This window comes from Euphorbia lathyris, chromosome 10 (genome assembly GCF_963576675.1).
Source record: "Euphorbia lathyris chromosome 10, ddEupLath1.1, whole genome shotgun sequence".
In the NCBI taxonomy this organism is placed as follows: Eukaryota; Viridiplantae; Streptophyta; class Magnoliopsida; order Malpighiales; family Euphorbiaceae; genus Euphorbia; species Euphorbia lathyris.
The window spans coordinates 40,684,731-40,703,356 of NC_088919.1; the positions used below are offsets into that span (position 1 = coordinate 40,684,731).

Sequence of the window (18,626 nt, forward strand, 5' to 3'; positions counted from 1 at the left end):
CCAGACTTCGACATACCTAGTCATGCCCGGAGTTGTTCTTCAAGTCTTTAAAATCCTTAGACCTTCCCCCGTATTAAGGTTGTTAGATCTGCCCGCACCATGAAAATCGACATCCAAATTATAAAATTCTAAATCTGAAAAGACGAAAATGAAAAAAAGAGAGATCGGAAAAAACTGACGGAGTACACCTGAACCGTAAGAAACCCACCTTGAAGGACACTAATGGAGAGAAAATAGAGCCTCTCTCACTAAAAGACTTTTCTTACAACCATCCGTACACACACAAACTTAGGTGTATGGTTTGTATAGTTACAAATTAACTAAATCACAAGTATTTATTTGTATTTTTTAAACCAATAGATTAAAAAATCACAAATCACAAATCCACAAACCCGAGTTTGCAAACTTCTAAACCACAGATTTGCGTTGTGGATGAAGGTTGATGGGTGATTAATTTCATCTGTCCTTATTCCCAAAAATTATAATGGAAATTCTATTGAAGATTACTATAGAGCAAATTCTGCATTCATTCAATTCTCTTGCTCAGTTTCTTTGGTAATTGCAGCTACTTCACTCACTTTGACCTTAGCTCCACAGCAGCCCTTTTTACCATGTCTCTCAACTTCAACTGTTCTTGATGATGTCTTCCCTATCTCTTCCCTCCTCTCCAGAAATTCTGTATTCTCCTTCCAAACTTCTCCATTAGAATAAACCTCTTTTTTCCATATTGGTACAGATGCCTTCAGCTCATCAATAAGAAATTTACAAGCATCAAGAGCATCTCCCCGGTGAACAGCTGAAACTGCCACGAATACGCTAGTTTCTCCAACTGGTACGCAGCCTAGGCGGTGTGCAACAGCAATTGAGTGAATGTTCCAAGATAATCTAGCAGAAGAGCATATGGATTTGAGCTCACGTATTGCCATTGGTATATATGCTTCGTATCTTAGCTCTATCACTGTCTTACCCTCAAACGTGTCTCTCGTAGTGCCTGAAAATGTTGCTACTGCACCTGCCTGTGGAGCACTAACATAGTTTATGAATCGAGCAAGATCAATAGGGTTATTTTCCTCTAAGATTTCAACCAGAGATTTTTCTTCATCCGCCATCTTTGTTCAGATACCTTCCTCACAAACTTGAGTTATGTTTAAATAGTCCTCTGTGACTGCCTTTACTTAGGGCAGATACTATGCTATACACCACAATTTTGTATATTTGCGATTGTTAATCTGTCCAAAAAACATACCTATATCATGATATGTTTCAAAAAGAAAAAAACATTCATATAAATGTTTCCACGGATCTAATTGGATACTTGATTCTTATGGAATAAAAGGGGGATCCTTTTTTACCTACAAATGCCTAATGTGAATAATATCAATGGCATAGTTCATCCAATAGAAAGAAATTAGAAAAATTGAAGACAGATAGCAAACCAATCAATAGCTATGAAACAAAACAGATAGCAAAAACAATCAATAGAGAATAGAAGATAAAACCAACATTATTCTGTCACGATTATTAGAGTAATTAAGGGGAGTACTTTAGGTATTATTTAGGTTGTTAATTATCTTGTTAATTAGTGTTTGATTGCTCAAATAGTTGTTATTTTAGAATGGTTTTACAGCTGTAAAAGCTGTACTATTCCAGCTGTAGGGATTTGTAACTGCTGCCACATCAGCAGTGGTTATTCCTATATAGGGTCATCCTTTTGTTATGTACGGCATTATCAGAAAATTATCAATGAAGTTTATCTTCCTTCCTTCTTTCTCTCTTCTTCTTCCCTAATTCTCTGTTCTACCTTATTTTCTATTCTTCTGCTTCCTTAAACCCTATTTCTTCTCTAATCTCTACAGTCAGAAATTCTAATCCTGACATTGGTATCAGAGAAAGCTTTCCTCCGCCCATGGAAGACTTTGAACATCAAATAGAACGTTACCGCTTGGAGTTTCACGAGCGGCAACAACGGTTTGATGAACAATGGGAACTGCTTCGCAAGAAGCAACAAGAGAAAGATGAACAAGTCTGCAAATCATTATCAAACTTGGTTCAATCGATTCGAGAATTTCGAAGAGTTACAGATCCTTCTTCAGTTGCCCCCCAACTGTTTGATGAAATTCCTGAGAGGAAATTGGAGCTGGCAGATTCCTATTTGCAAGATAAAACAGATGCACCCCAACTGTTTGATTCTCTCATTTTATTCTCAATAGATGTGACCCCTACTTTTGTCCTAATTATTTCATTACGCACCCGGTCCTTTCTCGTGTGACCACACATCCATCTCAACATACGCATCTCCGCCACCGACATCTTATGGATGTGGCAGTGTTTCACTGCCCAACACTCCGTACCATATAACAATGCTGGTCTAATTGCCGTCCGGTAGAATTTTCCCTTCAATCTATTAGGCATGCCGGGATCACAAAGGAAACCCGTAGCACTCTTCCACTTCGACCAACCAGCTTTAATCCTATGAGCAACATCTCCATCTACTTCTCCATCCGTTTGGATAATAGATCCTAAATACCGGAAGCAATCCGAGGCCTGAACAACTCTCCCATCTAGGATGATTGTCCCTGCCTCCCTACTCCTACGGCCGCTAAACTTACACTCCAAATATTCTGTCTTACTTCGACTCAACTTAAAGCCTCTAGATTCTAGAGTTTGCCTCCATAGTTCCAACTTCATCTCCACTCCTTCTTTCGTCTCCTCAACCAACACAATATCATCTGCAAACAGCATGCACCATGGTATACCATCTTGAAGTGAACTTGTTAGTTCATCCATAACGATGGCAAAAAGAAATGGGCTTAGTGCGGAACCTTGATGCACTCCAATCGTAATAGGAAACTCTTCAATCTTCCCAACACTAGTACGTACACTCGTGCATACTCCCTCATACATGTCCTTTATGATGTCAATATATTTCCGCGAAATGCCTTTCCTTATCAAGGCCCACCAAAGTACTTCCCTTGGTACCTTATCATATGCTTTCTCCAAGTCAATGAAAACCATATGCAAGTCTTTCTTCTTATTTCGATAGTGCTCCATTAATTGTCTCATTAGATGGATGGCTTCCATAGTTGATCTTCCCGGCATAAAGCCAAACTGGTTTTCCGAGATCTTCACCGTCCTCCTTAGCCTTTGTTCAATCACTCGCTCCCAAAGTTTCATAGTGTGACTCATTAATTTGATTCCCCGATAGTTGGCACAATCTTGGACATCGCCTTTGTTCTTATACAAAGGGATTAAGGTACTTTTCCTCCATTGTGATGGCATCTTATTGTTTCTCCAAATTTTGTTGAAGAACGTCGTCAACCATTAACCAGTGGAAATAGTGGAGCACACTACTATAGGTCAGTTTGACAATCTTACTGACTCTTATTTCATTAACCAGTGGAAACCTAAAAACCGATATGAATCAAGATTATATCAAACCATAGATTTCTATAAGCCTGCTACGTTTCAGAACATTCATCTCAAGGATGTGAGTGAGGCTCCTAAGCCCAATCCTACATTCATATCTCCCCTGGTTCCAAAGCAATGGCCCCAAACTAACCATTCCTACCACAAAACCTCAACCCAAAAGACCCCAAACAACCTAGAACCTCACCCCAGTTTCATATCACCAATCATCACTTCACCTTGGTCCCAAAACACCCCAAACAATCTGAAACCTAACCAAATCCTTAGAAATCCAATGACTACATATTCCTCAACTGTTTCTGGCATGAATTCAGCAATAAATGGTGTTATTCATGAAAAAAATCGACGTCTGCCAACAGAGAAGTATCGCAAAAGAAATCAAGCTATTCCATCCCGTGTAAAGGGTGCTATTGTGATTGGGAGGTATGAGTTTCAGCCCCAACAAATTAAGACAAGAGAGCCGCAACAACAGCTACAAATGCAGCAGTTGCAACGAAGGGACCCTAACCATCCACCTCTTACCGGGTCTATCAATACAAGAGATCCTAAGGACATCAAAAGGAAGACCAACTTGGACCCATCTCAGAAGAGTTCACATATGGATTCTTCATGCATCTATGCACAATCAATTTTACATTCCAAGTCTGGATTATGTGACATCCCAGTTAATTGTTACATTCTTGGGGACAAGAATGGCTTAAAGGGGGGAGCAATTCCATTGGTGAAGCTAATGGATGAGGTCTCAGGAGCCGTTAGCATCTTAGTGATTCCATGGTTCATACTTCAACACTATATCTTTATTGAAGTTTCTTTTCACAGGGAAATACATCAAGCACTAATGGAGTTAGGGGATAAAGACCCTTATTTTGTTGGTTTGACTTCCAAGATCATAAATGCAAGATTAGGAGCTGAGCTTTCTAAAAAATGTAGAGAGCTGGCCATGCACTTTGAGAATCAAGTGATTAGTGGTGGTGTGCTTGCATATACCCTTTTGGGCGTTGATTATGGTGAAGGTAGTGGAGGTTGTGCACTCCTAAAAGTTGAGCTGCGTCGACGATGGAATGGTGCAATGCTTCCTTATTGGGTTTTTGACATGACAATGAGGAGTGTTGGAAATGCTCTTCGGGAACCTTTTGCTGATCCGTTGTATCTCCAATACATATGGAGTCTTGATTATATCGTTGCCTTGCTCGTTGCACTTAATGGCTCTTCAATGGATAGGACTTACTTAGGTATCACCATTGGGAAGCTTGTTTGTTTAACTCACTGTGCTGGAGCATTCCCAACAGATCAGAGCACTATTGATGATTTCTGTCAACATGTCCTTAAATGTTCTACATCTGATGACTGTCATTTGTTGTCATTTTATCACGGAGGGACATTAAAACAAACAGGATTGAGTCATTTTTCACCTATTAGTGGTTACCATGCTGGAAGAGACATGACATTGACTTTGAATGTTGCACGGTTCAAGTACCCTCCACATTGTGTTCTTGTACAACTTTTTTGGCAAGCTATGCATAAAGTTGATGAGGCAACTATGCAACACAGAGGACTTATGCTTATATCAAGACCTCACGTTGAGTCGGGGCTGCTTAATACCATGAGCTGCGGACATGAGAGTTGGGCTAGTGTTGCAAAGTATTTAGTGGATGAGGGTCCTCTTCTCTTAAAGTTAGGAGACGTGAAAGACATCTCCAACTTGTTCTAAGTAGTTTTTACATCTCTCCCATCATATTTTGGAGAATTTATTACGAGGGTTGCAGAAGTTCGGAGACAAGAAGATAGTGGTATAAGTGTAAGCCAAGAGGAAAGGGGAAAGCTTGCTATCAAGGAACAAATGTTAAAACAGGTGCAAGAAGCTAGACTTTTTAAACATGCAGCTGGATTTCTGTCTTCAGCAAATTCATGTTGCAGTGACATGCCAATTCTGAGTCAAGAAGATGATCTTCCTCCTATTGTTGCTAGCGTCTGTTGTCAAGGGGCAAAGATTTTGGCAGGGAAGTCTGGCTCTTCAAGTCACTGCTGTAGTAAAACGTGCAAGAGATGCATAACGACCAATGGAGACAAACACGTTCCTTTGCTTGGGTTTCATACTACTTGTTTTGGGCTCTTTCTCATCTCACAGATCATTATATGGCTCTCCTATGGGAAGAAGATTTATAACAAATCATCATGGTTGTTATGGAAATCCTGCCTTTGTTGGTGTGTCGAATCCTCGATGTCACTTGGAAGGACTGGTCTCCAAACTTTCTACATTCTTGGGGACAAGAATGTTCTTAAGGAGGGGGTATTGTCACGATTATTAGAGTAATTAAGGGGAGTACTTTAGGTATTATTTAGGTTGTTAATTATCTTGTTAATTAGTGTTTGATTGCTCAAATAGTTGTTATTTTAGAATGGTTTTACAGCTGTAAAAGCTGTACTATTCCAGCTGTAGGGATTTGTAACTGCTGCCACATCAGCAGTGGTTATTCCTATATAGGGTCATCCTTTTGTTATGTACGGCATTATCAGAAAATTATCAATGAAGTTTATCTTCCTTCCTTCTTTCTCTCTTCTTCTTCCCTAATTCTCTGTTCTACCTTATTTTCTATTCTTCTGCTTCCTTAAACCCTATTTCTTCTCTAATCTCTACAGTCAGAAATTCTAATCCTGACATATTCAGAGATTTAGATTAGGAGAATTTCATTTTTCTGATTCAAAGGTCTACAAACAAGAGTCGAAAACAGAACGGAAAACAAACAAGAATGAAAATTATATCCTATTCAGCCCTTAGGTTAGGAGATTTTTACAAAAAAACTGATGGATTCTCGATCTCTATTGTATCTGTCTCTCAATGCATTTACAATAATAAAAATAAGCTTATAGTCAGAGAGTAGAAAACCAACCTATTAAGGAGTGGAGAGGGTATTATAGCATTGAATATGACGTTGCCGTCCATCTGAGCTGTGTTTAGAAGCGATGGTAGGTCCAGAAATATGCAAGGTAAAGGAGCAGCAGATCTAACAACTTTTTTATCAATTATTATTAACTAGATAGATTCTATTAATTCGTTGGATGTTGTTTCACATCTTTTTAACGACTTTCTTTCCAATTAAACTTTTACTATAACAAATGTAAGTTCCAGAACTCTAACTTAACAACTTTATTCTTATCACTCAAATCAACTTAAACCAACTTTAATTGTTGTTTTTTTAATCTCAATATCAAACCATGCCAAATTACATAGAAACAAAACAAAATAACATAATAATACATTTACTGGTGACGGATCCACGATTCACAGGGAGTGCTCGAGCTCCCTTCCAATTCCCTTAGATCCGACCTTGATCAAGCATGTCAGATGATGACATCTGACACTAAATTAGGTAATATTTGGAGCAGGTATTTTGAACATCGGTTTTGTACGCCTCTGATCATCTCTTGCGCAATATCAATCAAATTTAAATGTCTGTTTGACCTTTCTTCATCTTTCGAGGGAAATAAGCAAGAATCGGCCTAGGAAATAGAGATTCGACTTCCTTAGATAGATCAAGTTTCTTATTAATTTCTAATCATCAACTTGGGATATTCCTATTCTAATACATAAGTTCTAATACTATGTAGAAATTAGAAGTTTATCCCAAATAAGAATGCAAATTCAGATTTTGATTCTAAATCCTAACAACACATAAAGTTCAGACCCAAACCGAAGTACTAGCTTGATGAATGAGAAAAATAAAACTAAATATGCCAACTTAGTTCCAAAACGTATAGAAGTTGCAAGACTTCTCTGAGCTATTATAATTCCTAGTATGTTATATGGGATAATTCCTACAACAAACTACCTTTTTGTTTGTATTACGGATAAATTGCTTAAGAACAAGTATCATAGAAGTAAGCAGATGTAATTTACCTCATACAAACAAAAAGTGGTCCAAATCTAACAATTATTTTTTCTCAATCACTTAATTCTTGAAGAAATCAGTCTCAAGTTTCAAATTAAAAGTGATGAAATTCAACACAAAATGACAAGCCATTATTAGCCTAAAATTGTGATAAATGACAAAAATCGAAAATAGTTTACAGAGTTACAGGAAGCAATTGATTATTTTCAATTTAAAATAGTTTGCAGAGTTGCATCTTTTTCAATTTATCCATATTGGCAATTGAAAATAGTTTATAGAGTTACAGGGAGCAAATAGAGTCTAAAAGGAAGCAACAAAAATTGAAAATAGCAATTGGCAATTGAAATTAGCCATGGTAACAACCATTATGATCAACAAATTAACAAATTAATAAATTAGAAATTGAAAATACCTTTACGGATAGCGTTTGCATACCTGATACCTTGAAAGTTGAAATTGGGAAGCGAAATTATTAGAATTTCTCTAAAGTTGATTGTTGAAATTGGTTCTACTAGACACGAAGAACTTGTCCTGGCCGGCGACGGAGTGACGGATTCCTCTGTGTGAAGGCGTGAAGCATAAACGAAATTTGGTTAAGTGAAGGCGTGAAGCAGGGAGGAAATTGGGGATTGGGTCTGAGGGATTTCTCTGCCTTTGTTTCTATAAGTTACCAAATCAAGTTGAGGTCTAAATTGGTACCCATTTTTAAACATTAACTCTACATTAGTGCTATTTTATATATAGAAAGTAAATTGATATTTTCCTAAAAACCTTTAACTTATTTTAGTATATTATCCATTCTTTGATCCGATTAAAGTTTTACTTTATTATTATTATCAAAAGATCAACTTAAATATAATTGGCTTAATACATCATTTGCTCCCTAAAGTTATCCAAAAACTTTGATTGTTCCTAAACTTTTAAAGTGTCTCCATAGCTTTCTGAACTTGCATAAAATATTCAGTTAACTCCCTGAATTTGTATAAAATGTAATCATTTAATCACCCAGTTACAAAAAAAAAAAGTTAAATACAACATGTATTGCACATGTTTTAAAAAAGTAAATATGACCAATATCGGGTATGCGATTCTAATATTAGAGAAAATACAATTGAGCAAGTAAGGACTTCATTTTAAATATATTATGTGGATTAAATATGTATGTACACATCTTCCGCATGCAGTATATTTTGTTGCAATTGATTCATTAATTATATTTTACGCAAGTTCAAGGGGTTAATTAGGTATATTATATAAGTTTAGAAGGCTATCGGGTCACTTTAAAAGTTCAGATGACCAATCAAGTTTTTTTTGGACAAATTCAGTGCCAAATAATATATTAAGCAAATATAACTATTCATTTTAATGGTTCTCCTACTAATATTGTTGATGTTTGTCAGGTTAGTGGCCCGAAGAGTGATGAATTTGAGAGTAGAAGGAGATGAGAGAAAGAAAGAGAGAGAAAGGAATAGAAAATAGAAAGAAATAATTTGATAATTCATTGATTGTTTGACCATGGCCATGTGCTCAGTGTAAGGGGGGATTATCTTTGTAATCAAACTATGTAACAATGGGGAGAGACTTACTCTATTGTGTTATATGGAGCTTTGTAATAGCCATTGTCAGTAGGACTCAAGTTGGTATAAGAAACACTATAGGAGGGAGTGACCTGTCATACTGGACAGTCACTCGGTTGTTGGTAGTCTACCATCTCTAGTAGTTGCCCCCCTACTACTATGAGATGGGACCCGTGGTGTAACATTGTTGCTTATCTATGAATAACATCATCCGCGTATTGTTCCTTCTTGAGTGTCCTATATGTTATCCATGTGTGTGCCTGATTGAGATGCTTGTCCTTATGTTGCTATCGTATGTATGCTATTATATTCACTACATGTGGTTCCTATCTAACCCTTGCATGTGATCTTTGCAGCTAGAGTGATCTAGTTCCCTTGGCTGGCTTACTTCGGGGGAGACAAGTAAGCGCCGCACGGGTCCGGACGGTAGGCCCCGTGACATTTGGTATCAGAGCCCAGGTTTGACGATACTTGGAGGAACCATGACGATTGCAAACGCCAAACGCATGGATGCCATAGAAAAGCGAATTGAGGATCTCGATCTTGATAATCTTTCTATAGCAGTGATAGAAAATTGCAGGCAGATCGAGCGTATGGAAGAAGCCATTATAAGACTCCAAGATGAAAATGGAGGAGGCCTGGGGGCCAATACAAATGAAATTTTTCTACGCATTGATAGCCTTGAAGAGGCAATGTCGAAACTCCAGGGCGGAGATGAAAATAAAAATCCGGCAGGGGCCGAGGCCGTGATGGCTAATATAAATCCGGCAAGAGCTGAGGCCTTGAGGGCTAATGAAAATCCTGCAGGGGCCGAGGCCTGGAGGGCTAATATAAATCCGGCAGGGGCCGAGGCCTTGATGGCTAATATTGAACTGTTCCAAGCCGTGGTGGCTAATGCTGATATCTTTAGGGCAATGATTGCCCGAACAGAAATTTTTGAGTTCGTGATGACGAATGCAAAGGCTATTAGAGATGTAATAGCGAAAAACAATCCCCTTCCCGGTTAACCACCTGGGAGTGGTGTGGCTCGAGGAAAAGGGACAAACAGAATTAATGAGAATGCTCATTTTGCAGGTGAAGAAGAGATAGACAGGCTGAGAATAGCCATGAACCATGTCGAAGCAGATCAAAGAAGATTATTCGAGGGTATAGAGAAAACTCAAAATCAAACAGGAGATGGGTTTGATGCCCTCAAACAGGAGCTGGATGAACTACAGAGGAAGGTGGAATCTCTGTCCCTAAATGGGGGAAGTCATCAAGGAGCCGTAAAAATCAAAATTCGAGATCCAAAACCTTTTGTAGGAACTCGGGACTCCAAGGAAGTGGACAACTTCTTGTTCGATGTGGAGAGTTATTTTACAGCTACAAAGACAAGCCTCGATGCGGATCGACTAGCAGTCATACCGATGTACTTAGAGGGGGATGCCAAGCTATGGTGGAGACACCAGACCAGTTCAGGGTCAGTAAACACATGGGAAGACTTCAAACGAGAGCTGAAGTCTCAATTCTCTCCTGTAAATGCGTAGTTCTCAGCCAGAAATAGGCTAAGCGAACTACGTCAGACTGGCGATATCCGAGAATATGTTCGAAGCTTCCAAGCCATTACCTTAGAAATTCCGGACATGCAAAAGGATGAAAAGTTCTTTGGCTTTTTGAAGGGGTTGAAACCTTGGGTTCATAGTGAGGTGATCAGAAGGGGAGCCACAGATCATCTCTCAGCAATTGCAGCAGCTGAAAGCATAGCTGATTTTAGTAGCACCATGAAGAGAAAGTTTCCGGTCGGAGCAGACTCAGACTCCAGGACTAACAAATGGAGCAGGCCATGGAATGGCCGAGGTGATCGAAATTACTCCTCGTCCGGAAGCGAAAGACGGCCGTGGAACGCCAACAACTCTGAACGTCGACCCTACCTGGGGAACTACTCAGAAAGGAGGAATCCTCCACCTAGGACAACAAGTCCCTACTCACAGACCCAAGGAAGCCTTCCACAAAGGAACCAGTCATATACACCGAGGCCGATGTCATGCTTGCTCTGCACAGGATCGCACAAGGCAGCAGATTGCCCAAAGAGATCATCTCTGGCCTCACTACTTACGACCCAGGAAGAAGGGAGCATCGTAAGGGAAAGGCAACGGGAACCTTCTGAACCCTCGGTAATGGGATCCCTTCGATTCATGGGAGCTCTGGCAAAAAAAATAAAGGAGACAGGAGACAATTCAGAGAAGGGACTCATGTATGTAGAGATGATAATCAATGGCAAGAACACGAGAGCCATGATCGACACCGGAGCGACAGACAACTTCATAACAGACTCCAAAGCCTCCCGCTTAGGACTCCATGTGTTGAGGGAGACAGGAATGATTAAGGCTGTGAACTCACCTGCTCAGTCGATTAGCGGAACAGCCCAACATGTACCTTGCAAGTTGGGACCCTGGACAGGGACGATCGGGTTCACAATAGCACCCATGGATGACTTTGATGTCGTATTGGGGTTGGAGTTTCTGAAACAGAGTTTCGCAGTACCCATGGCGTCAGCAGGTTGTCTTTTGTTCTTGAACCAGGATCCGTGCATGGTCCCGATAACGTTAAGCATAGTCCGAGGGAAGAAATGCATTTCAGCAATACAGTTCAAGAAAGGTATAAAGAGGGGGGAACAATCATATATAGTTGTCCCTAAAGGTGACGACTCAGAAGGTAGTGTCATCGTCCCTCGGATATTGGAAGGGGTGATGAGGGAGTTCCAAGATGTTATGCCAGAGACATTGCCACAGACATTACCTCCACAACGAGATGTTGACCATGCTATTGATCTGCTGCCAGGCACGAAGGCCCCAGTAAAAGCACCATATCGAATGGCTCCCCCTGAGTTGGCAGAGTTGAGGAAACAACTAGATGAGTTGCTGGAGGCAGGTTTCATCCGGCCATCGAAGGCCCCATATGGCGCCCCGGTACTGTTCCAGAAGAAAGCAGATGGAAGTCTGCGGCTGTGTGTTGATTATCGAGCACTCAATAAGATTACGGTGCGCAACAAATACCCCATTCCTATGATATCTGACTTGTTTGATCAACTCAGTGGAGCCAAATACTTCACTAAGCTCGACCTACGCTCCGGGTATTACCAAGTCAGAGTAAGGGAGGAGGATGTTCCAAAAACTGCTTGCGTAACTCGGTATGGGTCCTTCGAATATCTTGTTATGCCCTTTGGACTAACAAACGCTCCGGCGACTTTTTGTACTTTAATGAACCAGGTATTCAGGGACTATCTTGACAAATTTGTGGTGGTCTACCTAGACGACATCGTCATATATAGTTCCACCCTCAAGGAGCATCAGGAGCACTTACGTCTAGTTTTTCAGAAACTGCGGGAGAATCAACTTTTCCTCAAGTTATCCAAATGTGCATTTGGTCAGACGAGCATCAAATTCCTTGGCCACATTATTGAGGAAGGGAGGATAAGCATGGACAAGAGTAAAGTACGGGCTATAGTTGATTGGAAGGTCCCTATGAATACAACAGAACTGCGATCCTTCTTGGGATTGGCTAACTACTATCGGAAGTTCATCAGAAGCTACTCAGAGAGAGTTGTCGACCTTACGGATCTGCTGAAGAAAGACAACAAGTGGGAGTGGACAGACCAATGTCAAAAATCCTTCGAAAACTTAAAACAAGCTGTCATTGCAGACCCTGTGTTAGCCATCCCGGATATGAGCAAGCCATTCGAAGTTCACACAGACGCATCCGATTTTGCCTTAGGAGGAGTCATAATGCAAGAGGGTCGAGCAATAGCTTTTGAAAGCATGAAGCTCAACAATGCAGAGCGACGATATTCCACACATGAGAAAGAGTTACTAGCAGTCGTACATTGCCTGCGGGTATGGCGCCACTATCTGTTGGGATCCAGGTTCATAGTAAAGACAGACAACACAGCGGTTAGTCATTTCCTGACTCAACAGGGATTGACATCCAAACAGGCCCGATGGCAAAGCTTGTTAGCAGAATTTGACTTTGTACTGGAGTATCACTCAGGGAAAATTAATCAAGTGGCAGACGCATTAAGTCGGAAGTCAGAATTAGCAGAGTTGACAAGAATAGCCTCTTTGTCCAACAGTCAACTATCATCCCCATTGCGACAACAGATCCGGGACAACCTACAGAAAGACCCTCAGGCAACTTCTATCATCAACCTGGCAAAGCAAGGGAAAACCAGACAGTTCTGGATGAGCGATGACTTGTTAATAACAATCAAGGAAAGAGTGTATGTACCAACCGCCGCTAATCTGAGGAAGACACTGATGAAGGAATGTCACGACACACTATGGGCAGGCCATCCGGGGTGGCACCGCATGCTAGCTCTCCTCCAGTGAAACTATTACTGGCCAAGGATGGAAGATGATGTGAGAGAATATACAAAAACGTGTCTAATCTGCCAACAAGACAAGGCCGAAAGAAAGAAACCTGCAGGGCTGCTGCAGCCACTGCCAGTACCAGACCGACCATGGGAAAGTGTCTCCCTCGACTTCATCTCCAGCCTCCCCCGAGTGGGCGACTTCGATTCCATCTTGGTGGTGGTTGACAGGTTTTCCAAATATGGAACTTTCATTCCGATGCCAAAATATTCAACTGCGGAAGTGACGGCACAGGCTTTCTTCAAGCAGGTAGTCAAGTATTGGGGAATCCCAAAGAGTATTGTCAGCGACAGAGATGGTCGGTTTGTGGGAACCTTTTGGGCCGAATTATTTCGACTCTTGGGGTCGAGCCTCGATATGTCCACTAGTTATCACCCTCAGACTGATGGTCAAACAGAGCGATTTAACAGCATGTTGGAAGAGTACCTTCGGCACTTTGTCAATGCCAGTCAACGAAATTGGCCTTCCTTGTTGGATGTGGCGCAATTCTGCTTTAATAGCCAGAAAAGTTCTGCTACTAATAAATCACCTTTTGAAATTGTTACAGGTCAACAGCCGCTGGTGCCTCATTCAGTTGACATTCCATACACAGGCAAAAATCCAAAAGCGTACCTATTCACCAAAGAGTGGAAACAGAACGAGGAGATCGCGAAGGCGCATTTGACAAAGGCATTAAGGAGGATGAAGAAATGGGCGGACACAAGCCGACGTCCACAAGAGTTCCAAGTGGGAGACATGGTCCTGCTCAAACTTCGACCTGAACAACTTCGCTGCCTACGGAACAGAGATAGATGACTTGTCAGGAAGTACGAGGGACCCCTCCCAGTCCTAGCTAAAGTGGGACCCGTAGCCTACAAACTGGATCTCCCACAGTGGATGTCATTCCACCCAGTGTTCCATGTCAGCAACTTGAAGGAGTACCACCCAGACACAGTAGACGATCAGCGCAACAAATCAAAGCGACCTCCAATTACAAAGAAAGCACCTGCGAGCAAAGAAGTGGAAGAAATCCTTGCAGAACGCACAGCAACGGCATGTCACCGCCGCCCGCACACAGAATACCTTGTCAAGTGGAAAGCTCAAGGAATAGAAGAAACAAGCTGGGAGAAAGCAACCGACCTCCAACCTTTCCAAAACAAGATTGAAGACTTCATCAAGACCCGTTCGACAGGGACGTCGAACCTCTGAGTGGGGGAGAGTGTAAGGGGGGATTATCTTTGTAATCAAACTATGTAACAATGGGGAGAGACTTACTCTATTGTGTTATATGGAGCTTTGTAATAGCCATTGTCAGTAGGACTCAAGTTGGTATAAGAAACACTATAGGGGGAGTGACCTGTCATACTGGACAGTCACTCGGTTGTTGGTAGTCTACCATCTCTAGTAGTTGCCCCCCTACTACTATGAGATGGGACCCGTGGTGTAACACTGTTGCTTATCTATGAATAACATCATCCGCGTATTGTTCCTTCTTGAGTGTCCTATATGTTATCCATGTGTGTGCCTGATTGAGATGCTTGTCCTTATGTTGCTATCGTATGTATGCTATTATATTCACTACATGTGGTTCCTATCTAACCCTTGCATGTGATCTTTGCAGCTAGAGTGATCTAGTTCCCTTGGCTGGCTTACTTCGGGGGAGACAAGTAAGCGCCGCACGGGTCCGGATGGTAGGCCCCGTGACATGCTCAGCTCTAAATAGAGTGAGTACAAATTTGGGTACAAGGAACAGCTGTGATGGTACACTGCTGTATAACAACCTTACTAAATGACAAAATAGCATAACAAATTCTTTAGGGATTCACATAACCTTAAATGGCTACAATCCACCTAATCAATCCAAATATGGAATACAAATAATAGCAAAGCAAACAAAATAACTAAATAAGCTGGAAATAACTGATAACTGACTTGAATGGTAAATAACCAATTCAGTCCTTCTTCTTTTTCCTCTGATACGTGACAATGCCTCCTCCTTTGGCACATTCTTATCCCCAAGAATGAATAAAATCTGGAAATTGACCTGTCAGGTGGTCATAATCTTCCCAAGTGGCATCTAGAGCAGACATTCATGTCCACAAGATAAGCAACTGATGCACTGCCTTGCCCTGCATAATTGCGTTTCTGGTGTTGATGACCTTGAGAGGTTGAACTACAATCAGTCCATCATCAATAGGAGGAATAGTAGTTAATGGAGCTTGTTGAGGATCAGGTTTCTTCTTAAGAAGAGAAACATGAAATACTGGATGCACTCTGCAATGTTGGGGCAGGTGTAACTTGTAGGCAAACTTTCCCATTCTGGCAATGATCTTGAAGGCCCCATAATATTTTGTTGAAAGCTTCTGTGAACTTCGAATGGCAATGGTAGATTGCCTATAGGGCTGCAACTTAAGGAAAACCCAGTCACCAACCTTGAATTCCATATCAGACCTTTTCTTGTCAGCAAACTGCTTCATGCGGTTCTGAGCTCGTGTTAAGCAATCCTTGAGTGCCATATTCATTTCCTGCCGAAGTTGTAGCATATCACCCACAGCAGCAACAGTTGACTCAGTTGAAGGAAGAATGGGCAATTGAGGTGCAATTCCATATAGAGCTTGGAATGGAGTCATCTTAAAAGCACTATGGAAGGTACAGTTGTACCAGTATTCAGCCAAACTTAACTAGTGAGCCCATTTCTTAGGAGTGAGGAAACACATGCTCTGTAAGTACCCTTCCAGACATTGATTCAATCGTTCTGATTGGCCATCTGTTTGAGGATGGTAGGCACTACTAAATAGCAATTCAGTGCCTAGCATCTTCATCAATTCTCTCCAAAAAAATCCAGTAAAAATTATGTCTCTATTTGAAACTATAGTTCGAGGCATACCGTGCAGTTTGAATATGTCACTGAGAAAGGCCTTGACAACTGTAGTTGCAAAAAATGGATGTGTCAAAGGTATGAAGTGGCCTGTTTTAGTGAATCTGTCCACCACCACCAAAATAGTGTCATACCCTGCTGATTTAGGAAGGCCTTCCACAAAGTCCAAGGCAATGTCCTTCCAAGCTGATTCAGGAACTGGTAAAGGTTGCAGGAGACCCGGGTATGGTGCATGATCGGCTTTGCATCTGTGACAAGTGTCACAAGCAGTCACCCAAGTTGTGACAGGACATCTTTGGCCAATAAAAGTGTTGTTGAAGCATGGGTAGGGTTCCCCTGATCCCTGAATGACCTCCCACGGGTGAATTGTTGCAAAGTTTGACCAATTTGCTTCGTAGAGGAGTATGACCACCAATATAGATCATGTGTTTATAATATAAAACTCCATTAGTATAAGAATAGTTATGTATAGCATATTGTTGCACCAATCTAGTTGCTTTTGCATCACTCTGGTATGAGGCTTGCACTTCTTCCAACCAAGTAGGAACCACCATAGATAGGGCTAGTATCTCTGACTCATTAGGTTCATGCTGCCTAGACAAGGCATTTGCAACTCTATTTTCACTTCCCTTCTTCTACTGAATTGTGTATTCAAGTGCAAGTAACTTGGAGATTCCCTTATGTTGTATAGCTGTGTGAAGTCTCTGCTCGAGTAAGTGCTTGATACTCTGGTGATCAGTCTTGATTACAAATGGGGTGTTCTCTAGGTAAGGCCTCCATGTGGTAATTGCTTGAACAATGGCCAATAATTCCCTCTCATAGGCTGAAAGCTTCTGGTTCCTTGGACACAAGGATTTAGATAAATAGCATATTGGTCTTTGGTGCTACATCAAGACTGCACCAATTCCTATTCCACTGGCATCACATTCAAGTGTGAAGGGTTGACTGAAGTCGGGTAGTGCTAGCACTAGAGCTTGGGTCATCCGCTGCTTAAGACAATTGAAAGTTGTAGTGGTTGCTTCAGTCCAGTTGAATTGATCTTTCTTCAATAGGTCTGTCAATGGTCTACTTACTGCTCCATATCCTTTAACAAATCGTCTATAATACCCTGTCAGTCTGAGAAATCCTCTCAAGCTCTTAAGAGTAGTAGGTAAGGGCCAATGCACCATAACTGAGATCTTCTCAGGGTCAGTAGCTACTCCTTCTTTGGAAATGATATGGCCCAAATAAGCAATATGACTCATTCCAAAATCACACTTGGAGGCCTTAGCAAACAACTGGTGTTGGGTTAGCAGCTGAAATACCAGAGTCAATTGCTCCAAATGAGACGTTAAGTCAGGGCTGTATATAAGTATGTCGTCGAAAAAGACTAATACAAATTTCCTTAAATAGGGTATGAAGATGGTGTTCATGAGAAATTGGAAGGTAGCAGGGGCATTGGTAAGGCCAAAAGGCATTACTACAAACTCATAATGCCCAGAATGAGTTCTAAAAGCAGTTTTGCATATGTCTTCTTCCTTCATTCTTATCTGGTGGTAACCAGCTCTGAGATCAATCTTAGAAAAGATTGTAGCTCCTTGCAGCTCATCTATCAACTCCTGAATAACAGGAATGGGGAATTTGTCCTTAATGGTTGACTTATTCAATTCCCTAAAGTCCACACAAAACCTCCATGTTCCATCTTTCTTCTTTACCAACAGAATAGGAGAGGCATAAGGACTATTGTTGGGCCTTATCACTCCATTTTCCAGCATTTCTTCAACCAATCTCTCTATTTCATTCTTCTGATGATGAGAGTAATGATAAGGTCTTATATTAACTAGTTCTATGGCATTCTTGAGGGGTATGTAGTGATCATGGGTTCTTTGAGGTGGTAAGCTTACTGGTGGTTGGAACATGTGGTCATTTTTGGCTAAGAGAGCTTGGATAGGTGCAGGGGTTGGTGAATGAGTGATAAGGGTGTCAGATGGTTCCATGTCTGACTCCTGGTCACTTCTAGACAACATAAGGAAGAGTTTAGAGGTGATCCCCTTCCACCCTCTAGTCACTAATTTGTTAACAGACTTTAGGGACATCATTTTTAAGGTCATTTCCTCCTTCATACCCTTCAACTCAATTTGTTTTCCTTGCTTGTTCACCAATAGACTGTTATCCTCAAAATCAAAGGTTACTGGAGTATGATTCCTCATCCAATCCACTCCTAGGATTATATCATAATCACCTAAGTCAAGAACCCTTAAAGTAAAACAAAACTTAGTGTTCTGCATAACCCAATTACAATTGTTAGATTTGGAGGTAACTGACAGTTGCCTTCCAGCTGCTACTGTCACAGTAACAAGTTTGATCTCAATTAAGGGTAACTTTACTTCCTTAGTTAAATTTGCATCCACAAAGCTATGAGTACTACCACTATCAATGAGAATCATTATTGGTTTTCTATTGAGAGTACCTCTTAGCTTCATAGTAGTGT

General features: G+C 41.0%; 2 protein-coding genes across 4 annotated transcripts; one reads left to right on the forward strand and one right to left on the reverse strand.

The window, feature by feature from the left end:
• Positions 1 to 162: 162 nt before the first annotated feature.
• On the reverse strand, positions 163 to 8,000 carry LOC136208974 (molybdopterin synthase catalytic subunit). Of its 3 annotated transcripts, none has more exons than XM_066000291.1 (3): positions 7,752 to 8,000; positions 6,318 to 6,927; positions 163 to 1,229 (listed from the first exon to the last, which is right to left on the reverse strand). In XM_066000291.1, the coding sequence occupies exon 3, from the start codon at positions 1,107 to 1,109 to the stop codon at positions 531 to 533; it is 579 nt and encodes a 192-aa protein (XP_065856363.1). In that variant the 5' UTR covers positions 1,110 to 1,229; positions 6,318 to 6,927; positions 7,752 to 8,000; the 3' UTR covers positions 163 to 530. The 3 variants fall into 3 exon arrangements, with proteins under 3 accessions (XP_065856363.1, XP_065856364.1, XP_065856362.1); XM_066000292.1 differs by having other exon boundaries at positions 7,729 to 8,000; XM_066000290.1 differs by lacking the exon at positions 6,318 to 6,927.
• Positions 3,701 to 5,947, forward strand: LOC136208094 (uncharacterized). Its single transcript, XM_065998928.1, has one exon. The coding sequence runs from the start codon at positions 3,701 to 3,703 to the stop codon at positions 5,135 to 5,137; it is 1,437 nt and encodes a 478-aa protein (XP_065855000.1). The 3' UTR covers positions 5,138 to 5,947.
• Positions 8,001 to 18,626: the final 10,626 nt, after the last annotated feature.